The 18,017-nt window shown below is 35.1% G+C and overlaps 1 protein-coding gene and 1 non-coding gene across 4 annotated transcripts; both read left to right on the top strand.

The window, feature by feature from the left end:
* Positions 1 to 11,204: 11,204 nt before the first annotated feature.
* TRNAA-CGC (transfer RNA alanine (anticodon CGC)) lies at positions 11,205 to 11,277 on the top strand. Its single transcript has one exon. It is a non-coding gene; the product is annotated as a tRNA-Ala (tRNA).
* Positions 11,278 to 11,381: 104 nt separating this feature from the next.
* LOC126713308 (uncharacterized) lies at positions 11,382 to 18,010 on the top strand. 3 transcript variants are annotated; one of them, XM_050413035.1, is made up of 13 exons: positions 11,382 to 11,948; positions 12,879 to 13,042; positions 13,265 to 13,342; positions 13,519 to 13,598; positions 14,003 to 14,087; positions 14,430 to 14,849; positions 15,546 to 15,653; positions 16,465 to 16,532; positions 16,693 to 16,780; positions 16,898 to 16,969; positions 17,054 to 17,107; positions 17,439 to 17,528; positions 17,627 to 18,010. In XM_050413035.1, the coding sequence occupies exons 1-12, from the start codon at positions 11,531 to 11,533 to the stop codon at positions 17,517 to 17,519; spliced, it is 1,716 nt and encodes a 571-aa protein (XP_050268992.1). In that variant the 5' UTR covers positions 11,382 to 11,530; the 3' UTR covers positions 17,520 to 17,528; positions 17,627 to 18,010. The 3 variants fall into 3 exon arrangements, with proteins under 3 accessions (XP_050268992.1, XP_050268993.1, XP_050268991.1); XM_050413036.1 differs by having other exon boundaries at positions 17,624 to 18,010; XM_050413034.1 differs by having other exon boundaries at positions 11,383 to 11,948; positions 17,439 to 18,010.
* Positions 18,011 to 18,017: the final 7 nt, after the last annotated feature.

Genomic DNA, 18,017 nt, shown 5'->3' with positions numbered 1-18,017 from the left:
ATTCACAATGTGTGATGACTTTTATATTGAATGATCATTTTCTTTCTTTTTTTCCTTCAACTGGAATGTGGATAAGGTAACCTCACTGATAATATATGCATATTTGAAGAAAAACTACAGTCATTTAAATGATAACAGAAAGGAACCACCCTCCAAAAATCAGATGCATTATTGATTAGTTCTGCAATGGCTATACCAAAAAAATAAAAAGAGATCATAAAAGTAGATTAAACAGATACTAGCCTTTGAGCACGCACGTGCGCAGAGGCTGTTCTATTTTGTGGGTAAGGATTAATTTAAAGCATTGATTATAATTTGGGATTACTACATTTTCCCAAAAAAAAAAAGAAAAAGAAAAAAAAAAGTACGGCGTTGTCACGGAAAATTATTTTACCGCACATAATACTCATCACACCCCTAGGTTATTTTTATTGTGATTGGAAAATGTAGTAATCCCACATTACAATAAATGCTTTAAGTTAACCCTTACCCAAAAAATAGAAGAGCCACTGAGCATGCGTGTGCTCAAAGGCTAGTTTATAGTTAAAATTAGATTAAATTTGTCGTACTCGTACACGTTTATACTGTTGGATGAACGTTATATAGAATTATTTTAATAATTAATACCTATGTTTCCTGTTTCCTGTCACTGATTATCCATTTGTTTTGTTTTTCCACTTCTCCATCCATATCCTTATATTTAGGGAAATTTAAAAGATTAAGGTGGGGAATTCGTGTGACCCTATCCTTATTTAAAAGTTTATCAAAATAAGAAAAATTACACGTTTAAAAAAATCCCACTTACTACACATCCATAACAAAAGTGAAAAAGAGTTGAAATTTCAAATATACTTATTTCACGGTGAAGGAATCAATAATGGTTAGCCACTTACTACACATCCATAACAAAAGTTAAGAACAGATTATATTTCAAAAATATCAATTACCCTTAAAACTGAGAACAATGTACGTAACATTGTTTATGGAGCAGTAAAGTAATACTCGATAAAAGAGAAAATGTAAATTGAATTTCTCATAGAATTGTACAAATGATAAATATAATTTATGTTACAAAAGAAATCTGTTTACAACAATTTCTTAGATAACAACTACTTTATGTGAGGGTTAAATTAGGTAACATTATTCAGTAGCTCAAATATATAATATAATAATACCCTCTAAAATAAAGTGGCATAAATTACATTTAAAAAAATACCGTAAATTACATGGAAACTTGTTTACATAATACCCTCTAAATAAGAGTAGTGTAAATTACATTAGGAAAACAAGTAGCATAAATTACCACTTCAAGCAGCCTAATTCCCTTAAAACCCAACAAAAAATTGGCCAATGATGCACACATTCGCTCCAGCCTGCAATGCCTCCATAAATTCCTTTAGATCAGGTCATAGAGTGTTTTTTTTTTTTTTTTAAATTAAATCAATTTTTTAAATAAATTATCTATAATGAAAAATTTTCTACAAACTCGTTTATGGTGAAGGTTTTAGAATATATACTAATATTAACTCTTCTTAAGCAATTTGATATTAAAATAGATGGAGTTAAACTGAAAAAGTTTTGGTCCATGGAAAGATGAAGATCAAAATCTTTTTCTTTCATGGGACAAATAATTGTTTTTGCAAATAATTGGAGAATAACAAAATAGAAAGAAGTTTCCCCACGAGCAGTTTTTCAAATTGTGTCACTTTGAAAGGGTTTTTTGGCCTTACTTGTGAGGTGATATTTCCCCCACCAACAACAATTGCAACCTGAAATATTTGCCTACACTGATTTAGACATCATGTGTTTTGAACCTATATGAGAGACTCGAGAAAACAGTAATTCAGAAAACAGTGAGCACAACTAAATCTATCAATGAAGGGATGTGGCATGAGAAGGAGGCCAGTTAAAAGAAAAGGGTACAGAACCAACAGTGAGCAAAACTAAACTAATTACCAACTAATGAGAGGAAGTAATTTTAAAAAGAGCATAAATAACTTCTTTAGCAAGCTTTATTTAAATGTAAAGAACCTAGAACAAAATCAAGTCTTAGTTAGAATGTCAAATATATAATTGGTAGCTATTGGAACCAACTTGTTTAGCTCTACAATTCAATAGATAAATTGCTCATTGCGAAGATCACCAGCAACTTCGGCGGGCCTTATCACATGGATCAAGTGCTCATTGTGGAGATCATCTGCTGATTTTACCATTATTAGTAGTGCAAAGATAGATTCCAAATAGCCATTGCACATTATTAGTATAACAAAAGGCTAACCCAATATAGTATTGGATTCATGTGAAGTGCTCCCAAAGATAGTATTCACACTATTTGGAATAAAATAAGTTGCCACCTCTCCTACCATCACATCCACAAGAACATCTAATAAGCTGTCAACTATAACTTCTTTGTCACATCTTTGGAGGATTTCATCATTCAATTAAGATAGCACCAGTGTATTTTCCACATTACCAAAATGAAAATCACATCCAATAATAGGAGTCTTCACTAATTGTTTGTTGATAATTCCCACTGTTTTTCCCGATTTCAATATCTTAGTAGCACCATTTTTATCATGACATTCAAAGGTACAGATTCCAGAACCATACTTCTCTAGGTACCTCAAATAGATTTCCATTGATGGTTTTACGTTGAAGGGCAAAGGTACCAGGACCATACGAAATAGGAACATCAAATACGTTGCCAAGATCCACTTCACTTCTACAACACATCTCTACTTGAGTTTGGATAGCTCTTTTTTAAAAAAAATCAAACGCCTTTTTGACCTTCTAGCTCGTGCTTCATCCATAACTATCTCAAATAATATACTTGTTCCATAATTATCGAACCACTAACACAACATTACCGCTAACCACTCACCATATTTGTTAATTACTTGAAAATTTATTAGTTGGGAAAATACAAAGTTCTGGTAGTTTGTGAATACCATAAAAAACAAAAATGTTAAAAGCTCTAACGAAAAGCATATTAACAAGAAGTCATATAATTTACCAATAATAATAACAATGCTATCAATAAAAATGTAGCTAACCTTTTTCAAGAGAATAAGCAATTATTTATACATTATCAAGGTTAAATACTAACCATACTTTTGCAATCACAACATAAATAGGGGAAAAAAAACTGACCTTTGTTAACAAAATAAGCAGGTACTATGGAAAATCATAGCTAACTACTTGTCATATTTTTAATGACTTTAAAATAGATTAACGGGATAATAGGGTGTTTTGGTACAATTGTGACTACCAAATAATTGACCAATAATAATAACAACATAAACAATAAAAAAGAGCTAGCCTTTGGTAAGGAAATAAAGGAAATAAGTAGTTAAAAAGCCTCAGTTCGTTGGCAACAAAGTTTCCCAATTCTATGACAATCTCCTGTGGGGGAAAAAAGCACACCAATTAAGGACATCAACTGTAAAAACATAGATGACCTTTGTTAAGACAATAAGCTGTTTAAAGACCCTTTATCATATAAGTTACCAACAAATTTTTATGCTAAAACAGAATATACTATTACACAATTAGGGGAAGAAGAAGAAGTAGAACCAAATGTGTTTCAAAATTCGATTTCTAAAGCATGGGGAGACAGCCCTATGTGTGCAATATAAACAAGTTTTTTGAAATATATCACGGAAATATAAATGCATTATCAGAACTCTCAATTTCAATTCAAACAATTCCCTAGTTTCCTTGAAACTTGTTATGAAACAGAAAATAAACATGCTACATAAATCATAGGAAAGAAAAAAATTATATAATTAAAGAATAAACATTCTTCACAAAAAGGAAGGAAAGCATAGGCGGATGAAAGAAAGGAGTAATCAAACTTTAGGAATGATTGGAATTCGTTTTGCATAGCATAAACCAAGAGCAGTAAAATTCTGAGTTTCCTTGCAACTTCCTACGAAACAGAAAATAAACATGCAACATCAATGATAGGAAAAAAAAATTATACAATTAAACAATATAATTTTTCCACAAAAATAAACGAAAGTATAGGCAGATGAAAGAAAGAAGTAATCAAACCTTATAAAGCATAAACAAAGACCATTAAAATTGTGAGTTTCCTTGCAACTTGTTATGAAACGGAAAATAAACATGCAACATCAATCATAGGAAAACAATAAAATTATATAATTAAACAATAAAATTTTTTGACAAAAAGGAACGAAAGTATAGGCAGATGAAAGATAGGAGTAATCAAACCTTAGGAATGGTTGGAATTCGTTTTGTAGAGCATAAACCAGGACCATTAAACTTGTAAAGAAAAGTAAAATTGGAATAGATGGAGAACCTCTTCCTATATAAGATACATAAATACCCAAAGACATGCATCATTAATAACGAGGGATTCTTTTGAAATTCCATAGCATTCATTGAAGAAGAGGGGAGTTGTATGTTAAGGTGCCTGAATCGGTGTGTTAACTGGGAACATGCACCGTTAGCTGAGTAGGAGAGGAACGATTTTGGGTTTTGATTATTGAAGAAGGGGAGGTGAACTTGAAAATACGTGAGTGTGAAAAAAAAAAAAAAAGAGCACAGCTAACTTTCATCTAACTTCTATATGAAAGTGAGCGTAATTACAACTGATCCCAATTAAATTTATACAGATAGAGAAAAATTAGACACCAATTTCATATTTAAATTGGTGTGGTCCCCACATGAATGTAGACACATGACATTGAGAACATTTATGACCCTATTCATATAGTGTTTTTCCAGCCTGTATTGACACGACAAGCCCTAATAACTTTGGATTGTAACGCTTGGACCATGAAATGAGGTTATAAATACACCATAATAATGATCTTCTTTCTGCCCCACTAACTTCGTAGATTGACTAAGCTATGAGTCGCAACGCCTCAACATCAAATCGTAAAATGCAAAACAAGTTTGGATCTACTTCAACATGTGGATCATCAGAAGTTCCAGCAAATCAAGACCTACAGACATACACAGACCACTATGGGGGGAAATGGGTTGGAAAGGAGAGATTTCGTTAATATGTCAATATACATGTACGAGAGTCTTGGAAGCGTCAGACATATCATGGTCAGCAAACCTACAAAACTAAGTACAGATACCATCGCAATAGAGTTCACCGTAGCAGAACCACCATGGTCAACCCTATACGAGAAGAGGTGTGAGTTGGAGGTGTATTGTCGATGGCACGGGTTACGAGTCCCTAAGGCACGCTCAGTCGAGTTACCTAAAGATGAACCTGCCAACATACTTGCTCGTCTTGAACAAGAGAACAATCAAATGCAAAGGCAACCAGACCGTTTTCACACAATCCAAAAAGCTAGGAAGCATCTAAAGGGGAAGGCGCAAGAGCGAGCCATGAAGTTTATTAATGAAATTACTGCGTTAGATGATGAAAGAGATATTTCAAACTTCTCAGATTCAAGCAATGATGACTTCTAAAAATTTCTACCTACGAACATTAGACATTGTTGTTAATGTCTACACATTCTGTGCAATACAAAATGTTGTTGTTAATGTCTGACAAATGATGATTATTTACGTTCAACTTTTGCAAATCTAAAGATTAACTGTTCATTAGTTTTGGCTAAGTTTAAATGAAATCAGTTTCTCATTTTTTCCCTGCTATTCTTTGTTGCTACATATGAAAATTTAAACTGAAAATTTCATACATTCTAAAAATACAGACTCCTCCAAACCACACACACCAACCACTCTTTCATAAAAAAACCATATGACTCCTAAAGAAAGGACTCGCCGGAGTAGAGTGCGGCCCAACTGGGACCACCACCAACGAGGTGTAAACAATCACATTTGTTCAAGATAATACTCTCTTCCATCTTGCGTGACATGAAACTGGTAATGTATTACAATGCTATGTCAGTATGTTGCAATGTTTTCAATAGATTGGCTAACTGTATATGAAATCACTTGCTCATTCTTTCCCTGCTGTTCTTTGTTGCTACAAATGATTCTTGTGCTTTGGCTGGACAATATCCTCTGCTTTGTAATGTAGGAAAACCTTAGATATGTTGATGTTTCCAATATTCTGTCTGTGTAATTTGAAATGTTACCCATATAACACTCATCACCCAACTTAGATTTATTGCACATTACTTGTAGGAAAATTTAATAGATTCAATACATACAAACTCATCCAAACCACACATACCAACCACACATATGATTCAATAATACAAATAATTCATATATATGACACCATGAGTCGTTGTATCATATACCCGTATCCGTGTATCTTAGTTCTACAAGTGTACTACTTCATATAGATACAATACAGAACATGTCATCCAAACCAGACTAACCACTCATTCTGTCTTCCTCTTTATGTACAAGAAAATTTTTTCGTAACAAACTTTTCTCTAAGTTCATGTTTTGTAGGCAAATCAGCTGAGGGATATGTTTGTATCATCTTCATCTAAGTCTATTATTTCTACCTGATGATCTTCCAATTTACAGTTCTTGTTGGGTGGATATTAAATCTCAGTGGCAGTCTTATCAAATACAAGAACATGGAAGCTTGAATTTCCTTCATATTTGAAGACTAAAAAATAACTTTCTACAGATAGAATGGTATTCAACGAAATCCTGCCAACAATTACAAAGTCAAATGTTGTTATCAGCTTTCTTCAATCCCACTTGCCAAATACCACCATAGGGAGCAATGAGTGTAGCTACGGTGGATAGCTCAGCACTGTTGAACCCTGACCACAAGCAGTCGTCCACACTCACGTGAAAATACAGAGCATCCCTTCAAAGTTTATGCATCAATTTTGGGGGTGAGTTGTCCACCATTTCTACTTATACACTTTGTAGTGCTGCATGTGCTGCTCAACAGCTTTGCACTGTTGAATCCTGTCCAGTCATATCACCTACACGCATGTCAATACACAGATATGCATCCTTTTGCAATGCACCGTTTTCAAGGATGCAAAGCATCCCTAAAAATTTTATGATACATTTAACATAGTTTGGCACTGTCTCATCAAGTAATGTCAGATGAAGCACAGGAATGCTAAATAGTCTTTACGTGAACCCTGTCCAATCATATCACCTACACGCACATCAATACACAAATATGCATCATTTTGCAATTCACCATTTTCAAGGATGCAGAGCATCCCTGAAAATTTTATGATACATTTAACACAGCTCGACACTATCTCATAAAATCACGTCAGATTTGCATCAGGAATGCTGAATAGTCTTCACGTGAACCATGTCCAATCATATCACCTACACGCTCGTCAATACATAGATATGCATCCTTTTGCAATGCACTGTTTTCAAGGGTGTAGAGCATCCCTGAAAAGTTTATGAAACATTTAACACAGCTCGACACTGTCTCGTCAAGTCATGTCAGATGAAGTATAGGAATGCTGAATAGTCTTCACGTGAATAAATACACAGCCTCCTTTGCAGTACACATCACCAGTCCGCTGCTGTAGCACAAGTTATAGTCATATCAAACAGCTGCCTCCCCGAACCACATGCACCAACAGGTGCCACTATATAGCCAAGTCATGTTCACAGTTTTGCATGTGCTCCTCAACACCTCACTGAACAATACATTATCGAGTCATATCATCTTTATTCACGTAAATACTTACCTTTACATATAATCACATCCACGCGAATACTTGCCCTTGCAAAACTCCTATATAAAGTCTCAATCTCATTTACATCTACCCTTGCAAAACATCTACACATACCGAAGTCTCATTTACATCTACCCTTGCAAAACATCTACACATACAAATCAGAAGTCACATTTTCCAATTTCAATGCGCAACTAGATGCTACCTTGTTTTCCAGATAACTATAAGAGGGAGAGAGATTATGACAAGAGGGAATACTATGTCGGACTGAGGCGGGAGTAGGACTTTTGCGTGAACGAGTCCAACGCTTTGCACAATGATCTTGTATGACTCAATGCGCCTTTTGTCAACCGTGTCTCGCTCACACTGCCATGGCGAAACATGCACCAATATGAGCGTGCAGTGACAAAAATAAAGAAAGAGAACAATCTAATGATACTCCGTAGGTCTAGGTATCACATGCTACAACTGGCAGAAGAGCTGGCAGCCGCAACGAACAAGCAACTCACTCTGGTGAAGCGTAACAATGTCCTCAATTACGAGGACTACTTGTTAGAGTAAATGCCTATGTGATATGTATGTTATGTTTAGGGTTAAGTTAATAATGTCAGTAGCGTTAGTGTTCAATATGCAATGCATGCATATTGGTGACATCGTGTAAGTTATTTTAAGTTTTCTGTGTTATGTTGTAGGTGCTTATTGAAAAACATCATGTGCGGGAATATTTAACTTTTATGCGTTATGTGGGAATAATCTAGATTACGAATAACGTGCATACTCCTCACAATCAATAATAAGGTTTACATAGTACAAATGCAACAACAGTGACACACATACATTTAAAATATAGTTAAGCAAAATAGTTCTCCAACAAAGTCTAATTACACCATGACACGATTACTCTTCATCTAACATCTCCATGTCTGACTGATAAATGGGATCATCAAGAAATCATTGCATGAATTGTGCGTACTCGTACCACCCTCCTTCCACTGACTCTCGAATCTCGACTTGGGTCCAATATCGATTAAGACGTATCTTCATTCGATTATTTTCTTCTCTTATGCAGTTCAATGCTTTACGAAGTTCATCGATTATGTCTCTGGGCATCTGCAATGCGAATCGCCGAGGCACTAGCAACTTAAAACCAACCAACTCATCATAAAACATTTGTTGTTCACGAAATAACCAAGCTCACTCCTGTCTCATGGTATTGTGAACGTAAGCAATATTTCGCAGATTCGGATTGATTGGATAGCTAAACTCATCTTTCAATACCCAACAACGACCCATAGCAATGAACACATAGTGAGGCCTGTAAAGTTGTGGGTTGCCAGAACTAGACATTGACGCTATATACAATAACATCAAATGATCAAGTTAACAGTGTGCATCAACTGTTGGTAAATAATGTAATACTGCATAAGATAGTACACGACAAAGACACTCATAAATTTGTTTACTATTACATGCTAAAAATGAAATACTAACACTCAAATTTAACCATAAACATTAGACGTTGTTGTTAATGTCTGACCAATGATGAGTATGTACATTGAACTTTTGCAAATCTAAAGATTAACTGTTCATTAGTTTTAGCAAATCTAAAGATTTTCATTTTTTGTCAATGAAATTTACACCAACAAAGACCCAATAAAAACCAATGTACACACATAACACTCATCACCGTTTCTATAGATTATTGTACATTTCTTGTAACACCAAACAACTAATATAACCCTAATCTACTCACATAACACCCATTCAAGAAAATACCAAAGCACAAGTAATACAACCTATTAAATGAAAATTCTTCTCTAACAAAAACATATATTATGGTTGATAAACTTTTATAATATCTACAACTACTTTTACCTACACAATAAAATTCTCTATGTATTTCAAAGAAGAAAATGAGTTTCTCACTTGAGATGATAGAGAGATAACACCAACTTCTGACAGAAAATTCTGAAAATGAGGAGAAGCTGATCTGAAAATGATGAGGAGAATTGCATGAGAAGGTGATCTGTGGGAGGAAGAATTAAATAGCAGAACAACTCGATTATAAGAGAGCCGAGTAACATTAATAACTCGATTTCCCATTCATCGGATTCAGCTTCACATGCAAATAACTTATTTGAAATCATGTCAAAACATAACAGAACAACTCGATTATACCAAAGCCGAGTAACTCGATTTTCAATTCATCAGGTTCAGCTTCACATGCTAGTAAGTGATTTGAAATCCCGTCAGTAACTCGGTTTCCCCATTGCCGAGTTACAAACAGTAACGTAGGGATATTTTATTGTCCAAAAGCCACGCTAGTAAACCAGCGTGGTAAAAACCTGCCTAGAACTCGACTTCAAAATAGTCGAGTTATTTAAGTAACTCGATTATTGAGTGGCCAAGTATTGAAACAGGGGCACGCTCCTATATAGTTTACAAACAGAGACATAATGCCAAATATTTTTCCCAACAGAGACAAAAGGTTAGAATCTCCCCGATCTCACTGGTATACTTAGTAGGGACGGGATCTCTCTTAAAAAGTGGGTCAGGATTGCATTTATTGCACCCAACTACTCACTTAAAACTTAATGCGATTTGATTTATCCCATTTGCCAAAGTCAGCCATTATCTAGAATCGGGCCTCAAACTGGCAAAACAGATAGAGACATGTTATGTTTATTGAAAGTGAGATGGGTAATAATGGAAACGTGCCTCAAATTGGCAAAACGAATTGAGACATGTTATGTTTGTTGAAAGTGGGATGGGTAGGCAATGATGAAATCCTAAGGTTAAGAACGTGCCAATTAAGAGTATCCTCTACAGCATTCCTCAAGGTATGCAACTCTTGTTCAAAGGAGTGCAAAAAATAACACTTTTTTCCACTACTGACTTAACTTTGGAGTGCAAGGCGCTCTTATATAAACTATCAGAACTAAACCTTAGTCCTAAACACTTATTTCCACCACTCACTTAAAATCTTACATGATAAAATTTGTAACATCCCTCTAATATTATTTAGATAATGTAGAAGCTATCACTAAATGGCCTTTGTAATTTTATCATTGATCTTTCTTTGTTTGGCATAAAATGGGAAACGAATCACTGTCTTGTTAGGTTTAAAACAATAATCTAACCTAACACTTCACAACATTGCTTTCGCTTCTTTAAAAGCCAAGAATCAGAGCTTTAAAGAGGAAGAGAAATCTTTCAACCGGTGAAATCCATTAATTTCATACTTGCTTGGTGGCCTTATAATGAGCGTGAATATACATAAATTTTATAACATTTTTCACCAATTAATGACTTACTAAAAAGATAATAAATTCTTATTAGAGTAATATTAATAGTATATTCATATGATTTCATCACAGCCAAATAGATCACACGATTAATTGTGAACACAAATAGGAAAAATTGTATATATTATCAATCGACTTTTGCCCATATGCAGAAATCTTTCTCGTTATTACATATGAACACATTGATAAGAAATCTATACTGTCGGTTAATATAAAACAGTTGTTAAATATGAAGTTTTATTAAAACTAGTAAAGAGAAGCCATTTATAACAACGGGGGTGTAGCTCATATGGTAGAGCGCTCGCTTCGCATGCGAGAGGCACGGGGTTCGATTCCCCGCACCTCCACTTTTGTTGTAACCTTTAACATTTCTCATTTTACACACTCCCCTGATTTTATTCAATTTTCGTACACCACCATGCACACTATAACACACCCCTATCTCGTACCCTCCACCACTTGTCCTAACGACCACTCGTTCCTAATCCAAAAACCCAAACCACAAGCAAAACCAAACCAAACCGATCAAAGATTCAAAACAATAGCTACTAGCTAGAGCTCTACTTTCTCTTTGGCTGATCATCCAAAACAATCCCACAAATGACTCTCAACTTGGGTTGTTCTTGTTCTCCTTGGCTTTTCTCTCACCAATCTCCTCCACTTCCCAAACTCTCTGAAACCTTTGCCACCAACAACTACTACAACAATATTTCTTATTCTCTTACTTTTGTTAACTTCTCTAAGACCTTCAAGACCAGAGCCTCTTCTTTGAGTGAGAGCCAGAATGGGTTGGTTGAGAACTCGGTTTCCCAGCTTTTGGACGAGGAGTCGCTTGCTAAGGTTTCGGGTGCTAAGGATGCCAACGAAGCTTTGGACATGATTGGTGACAAGTGTGGAAGAAATGGAGGTGTTGTGGGAGTTAATGATTGTTGCTTGATTATAACAGCTGCGCTTGAGCGCAACAATGCTGAGTTGGCTTTGTCGGTTTTCTATGCCATGCGTGCCAGCTTTGACCAAGGTACCAGGTTTATAATATATATGCATATGTGATGCATTCATTTTTAATTTAGTGAAAGCTTTGGTTGCTGTTACATGAAAGTTGAAACTGTTAATTACAATCATAAGTTATTGGGACATTGTGATAGGTCGAACTAGGCTATATAGAAAACATAATTGCAATTTTATTACTACTTTTAGGGTGTAGTACATATGTGGCTAATGTTTTCTTCGGGGACAAATGAATACCATTTGTCTATTCATACCAAACTAGTAACGCCATGTGGCTCACGTATATCACTCACCACATAGCCTTGATAAGGATGTCATGAATTTAATTTAAGAGAAATTGTGATAATTGGATTGGATAACTATTTGTTGTGCGTTAGTGTTGTTACTGATGGTGTTTATTTGATTTTTTGGCCCCGGGCTGTGTGCATTTTTGGATTTGAGGAATGGTGTAAATTAAATTTAATGGAGTTACATAGACAAGATCGATCCGGATGGCTAAATAGAATATGGTACAATTTGTAGGATACCCCCCAAGTAATTTGGCCGCACATATTTGCCCTTGTTGTTTTCGAATGAGTTAATTAAGTTTTGATAAATGAGATGACTAGGTGGCTAATAAGCATTATCTTGGTTACATTTTCTCATTTCATGCTGTATTCCCAAGTCCAAGATTCCTTTATGGATCACAGAAAGGAAGGGGGTAATGTGAAGTAGCGAGTACGTTGAGATTTTCTGACTTTTTTTATTATATTAATCTATTTAAATATGATTACTATTAAATGGTTGTTCAAAATATATATATATATATATATATACACGCGATCACTTGGTAGCTAGTTTAAACAATGTTACTGGATTATAGAGTTAAAGTTGTTTAATTTAGGTCATTCTAAGAATTTTCATTGCTAAATTATTATCTTATCTTAACATTTTCTTGCAGGTACTACTGAAAATGGATCTTTTGCTGAGATATGGAAGTGGTCCAGGCCTGATGTACATGTTTACACATCATTAATTAGGGGTCTTGCAGCATCATTGAGGGTTTCTGATGCTCTTAGGATAATTGAAGATATTTGCCAAATGGGAGTATCTCCTGCCGAGGAGGTATGAAGTCACAAAACACTAGTGAATTTATTTTATAAGTTCTTTAGCGGATTCAATATTCATCTCTCATCAGTATATCTGGTATTCTACTGAGTATATCTATTTTAATAAAATCAGCTATAAAATATAACATTCCCCTGCTTGTACTTTGGAAATGGGACATATTACCTAGTCTAATGATATCGACTTTACAATGTTTGCAATTTTATGGATGTTGTGCAGGTCCCTTTTGGAAAGGTTGTGAGATGTCCTAGTTGTATGATAGCTGTTGCTGTTGCACAACCCCAACATGGTATTCAGGTATAGACAGAAAAGATTTGATAACACGATCTGGTCTAAACTCACTTTGTGGGGAATATCTAGATTTTGATCATTTGAACTATTGCTACTCATGCCACAGATGCGGTGCACCTAAAATTTCTTAGTATTGATAACTTTGATGATACAATTAATGTATGCATAGTACGTCTGTGCAGGTTGTATCCTGTGCGAAGTGCCGCTACAAGTATGAACTTATTTCTGGCGACATAGTTAGCATCGAGTCTGAAGAAATCAGGTTTGTTCCATCTGGTTTTGTTTATTTATCACAAAGTTATGCACTTTGTTCAGTATTCTATTGCTATTTTTGTTTTTCTTTGTGATTATGATAGCTTCCTTTATCCGTCAAAAAAACATTACACAATTTGTTTGGTATTCCATTGGTTAGCATCTGCAGTAGTGCGACATGTATGAGCTTGCTTCCATTTACTTGCACGGGAATTACATTATGTTTCCAGTTCAAAGTGAATATGTCTCCATATTGGCTTGTAAACCATTTAACTTCTTATATTGAATAATTAAGCACTAAATATAAATACTGTGTCACATTTTAATTCTATGTTGATCACAGAATCTATTAATGTATGATGTTGATGCTGGGATATTTCAATTCTTCTAAGGATCTCCTCCTGCCGAACGCAGCATGGATGTTCCAGCATGGAAAAGAGGGCTAAGATTCCTGCAAATAATGAAGCAAAGCATTCCTTCTGCTGTTCACTCTATCGTGGTATAGATTCTTGATTTAGAATGTTTAACTGCAGATTCTACCCACTATGCACATTGGTAGCTCAGGTGTTGATTTTTGCCAATATGCTCATGAAAGCATTACTTAATAAGATACTTTATATTGCATACCTATTTATTTATTGCAAGTTGCAAGAAACTAAGCCAAAAGGGAACCTCTCTGCCAATCACTGATTATCCAAAGTTTGCCAATGCAATAATCTAATAACATTTAAGGCTCTCTCTCTCTTTCATTACTTATCTTACTGAAAAAATATAGCACTCGCCAATGACACCCTGCCAGTGCTTATTTAGTAACAATTCCTTCCATCCTTCCAAATTTCAGGTAGAGACTCCTTCTGGTATGGCGCGCACGCACAGATTTGCTACTGAAACAGTTGATCTCCCAGCACAAGAAGGAGAAAGGGTTACCATTGCTGTAGCAGCTCCATCAAAAGTTTATAGAGAGGTAGGCCCCTTCAAATTCAGTCCAAAGGCCCCCAACTTCTATGCTGGAGAGCCTATGTGCCTGACAAACCACAAAGATGGCCGAGAATCACTATTGTTAAGAGCACCACTAAAAGAAGGAAACTCATCCTTACTTAATCCCTCCATCCTCTTTCCCCTTCTTGCTGTGTTGGCCACTGGAGATGCTGCCTCTGGAATTATTAACCCCAGCTTGCCCCAGTTCCTTTCAGCTGCTGCAGTCGCATCTCTTGCTGTGGGGGCTACTGTAAATGCTTTGGTTCTGCCCCAGTTAAATCAAGTAAGCTAGTCTCAAGTTTCAAGTATTACCTCCCTCTCACATTCTTGTCTTCATTGAGATAATCAAATTTCTACTAAGACCTTCATTTGGCTGTGTCAGTTTCTTCAGGGCATTAAATAAAATCTAGTTCTGCATATTTCTCCTTTCCTTTCCCCTTTTATTCTGTATTTGGTATTTAAAAGAAGTAGATTGAGAAATGGGTACACATTACTCCATACTACTATAAGTTGGCAGTGAAAGACCACTAATACTCTATTACAAATTATGTATTCTTTAATTTGACAGAAATTAGTCTTTATATCTTGTGCATCTGTCACTTTTAGTTGTAGGCTGGACATGCATACCTCATGTATCATATTCTGCAAATATGTTTAAAACATAGCAGTGAACCATCACAAATAATTAATGATAGTGCAAAAAATTATACTCCATATGAGCAAAACATCCGGAAAAACATAATTTATAGAATTTTAAAAACCAGCTAGCCTAGGTTTTTTTTTTTTTTTTGTAATTGTCAAGCTAATGTATTACTGCAAATCTAACTAAACTTGGACATCAGTAAATATACACAGCTATCGGAATGGTTTCATTTCCCTTTTGCAATGTGATATTTACTCTTTAATTTGATCCATTAATGATTTTTCTCATGGAATGAGTTGAGGCATATTCATTTATTCATTTATCCATTGATATCAGCTTCCTCAAAGATCAGTGGATGCAATTGCTATAAAGCAGCAGCTTTTAGCTCAATATGATATGCTCCAGTCTCGCATCAAGGACCTTAAAGAAGCTGCTGAAAAAGAGGTATGCTCTTATGCAAGTTGTAATGGTTGCATGGACAGCTTTCTTTTCTTTTATCAAATGAGTTGAGTGAGTTGGTGTGTGGAGGATAGCCCTCAAAGCTTTCAACATAGGTTTCATGATGTGTGCTGGGACCTCAGTGTTATAGGACTAGAGAAGGAACTACATATGTGCTAGAAACCCTGATAATAGAATCATTTTGAGTCCAATTTTAATTCAAAATTTATATTGACAAAAATAGTTTGTTTGAAAATACAAAATGAAGGATTTATCTAGATTAATAAATATACCTCCCTTTCATGTTAAGCAATCTGAATTAACATATATTAAAACAGTGCTCACTAAAGTAGTCTTCAAACCACAGCCAAAAGACTGCAAGAATATCAAGATTATCTATACAAAGTCCCACTCTATGCTTCAGATACAAATGTGAAACTCAGCTTTCTATAAACAAGTTTAGTGCACTGAATTTTTCATACGTAAGGACATAGAACTTTAAGGATCATCATATATTACTTATGAGTCTTCTCATGGAGCACTCTTTATATTTGCATAGTTGGTTGGTATTGGACTAGCAATACATCTATAAAATAAATGTTGGACAATCCCTGATAAGTCATAGTTGAAGAAAATACCAGAAGAATGTTGTCTTCTTCTCTGGCAATCTTCTAAAATGGGTTCATTCAGGATCCTGTGAGGTTGAAATATCATATGATGCAAAAACTATATGATAACAATAACCAAATTGTTTCATAAATTATCTGATAAAGCATCTTGCTGCTGGATATGAGAAATCCATTTGTTTCCTGTGTAGGTTTGGATGTTGGCTCGGATGTGCCAATTGGAGAACAAAATTTTTGCTGTAGGAGAACCCTCTTATCGGTGAAACCCTCATAACATTATTAGCACTACTATCTTAATTTCTGTTTTATCGCTGAACTAATTATTTCTGTTAGTTTAGTTGACTTCTAGTGTTGTAAGTGTATGAAGGTTTCCTCTGTTTGAAGTTTACCCTCTGAAGTATTCTTTGGTTATTATTTAGTGCTCGGAGAAGTAGAGTCAAAAGAGTGCGAGAAGGCTTGGAAAACTCCCTCAAGGGACGAATTGAACTAATCGACAGCTTTGCAAGAGTATGGTTCCTACATGACAGAAACCATAATTCCAACCCACCCTCCCAAACAAAATTCTCTTAAGTTTGTTTTTCCAGAAGCATAATTTAATGTGTGGTTATGCCATCCATTTTTCAGATTTCTTCAATGATTGAAATCGAAGTAGAATTGGACTCTGACGTACTTGCTGCTGAAGCAGCAAGCAATGTGGTGCGCACAACTTGATTATCCGTTTCTTCTCTGCTTTGATCTGACTTGCATAAGATTATCTAACTTGATCATTCTTGTTTATAGGAAAGTATTGCTGAACAGATACAACAAATAATGGAGCTAGAGAATCTTGAAGAGGCATGTTCTTTTCAATGGAATTTACTTTTGTGACTTCGAATTCAGAGAATTGGAAAAGGCCTTACTGATATTGGTTAAACTGAATTCACTATAAACTTAATTAGTCACAAGAAAATAGATCCTGGATTTTCTGATATGAGAAACTAGAATCACCTTCAAGGTTTTGCTTACTTGGAAATGATATAGGAATTGAGATATCATCTTCAAGGACAGTGATTAGCAGTTGAGAGAGAGGAATGCACTTTCTTCTGAGCCACTGGGCTAATCTGCCATGAGTTTTTGTTGGAACATGAATGCATTTTTGTTTATTAACCTCTAATTTCCTTTGCAGAGATGGAAACTACAAGCTGAAGCAAACGATGAGGCAGAAAGACTTCTTAGTTCCCAATCCATACCCACAGAACAGATTTAAACACATATGGTTGGTTGTTCTACCCAAGTATTAATTGTCTGCAATGCTCTATCCATTGATTGTATCTATTCCAAAAGATCTTTTTGCTTGAATCAATCAAAAAGCAGGCACCATTCCTCTGAAATATTACCAAAAGGATGCTAAACAGTGTAATACGTTCAAAAGTCATGAACATACCAATACCATGACAGGAATTTAAAGAATGCAAGATTGTGGAAATGAGGTTGGTGGTATCAAAAGCTTGGTTTTTTTGGTTGTCTCAGTTGAAGACTTTCCCACGGGCTCAATCAAAGATAAGGGCGTTATATGTAAATTTTCTCTCACTTATATTGTTCATTGAAAGTTTTAAACTGACCACCACATTCATTCCCACAGTGTAGTACAATTTCTTTTCATTTTTTTGGGTGTAAAAAGTAGTTCTCCATTTCAGTGCATGTGTATGATTAACTCAGATGTTCTGTAGAATAAAGGGATCGTTATGTTTTTGTTTACTAAGCC

Source organism: Quercus robur, chromosome 2 (genome assembly GCF_932294415.1).
Source record: "Quercus robur chromosome 2, dhQueRobu3.1, whole genome shotgun sequence".
Lineage (NCBI taxonomy): Eukaryota > Viridiplantae > Streptophyta > Magnoliopsida > Fagales > Fagaceae > Quercus > Quercus robur.
This window is presented reverse-complemented; position numbering and strand designations above follow the sequence as displayed.

Bases quoted from the DNA above. Each gene is read 5' to 3' on its own strand.
- LOC126713308 (XM_050413035.1), top strand. From the start codon at position 11,531: ATGACTCTCAACTTGGGTTGTTCTTGTTCTCCTTGGCTTTTCTCTCAC. The intron at 14,850-15,545 runs GTAAGCTAGTCT...CATTGATATCAG, and splicing joins TTCTGCCCCAGTTAAATCAA to CTTCCTCAAAGATCAGTGGA. The intron at 16,781-16,897 runs GTATGGTTCCTA...TCCATTTTTCAG, and splicing joins TAATCGACAGCTTTGCAAGA to ATTTCTTCAATGATTGAAAT.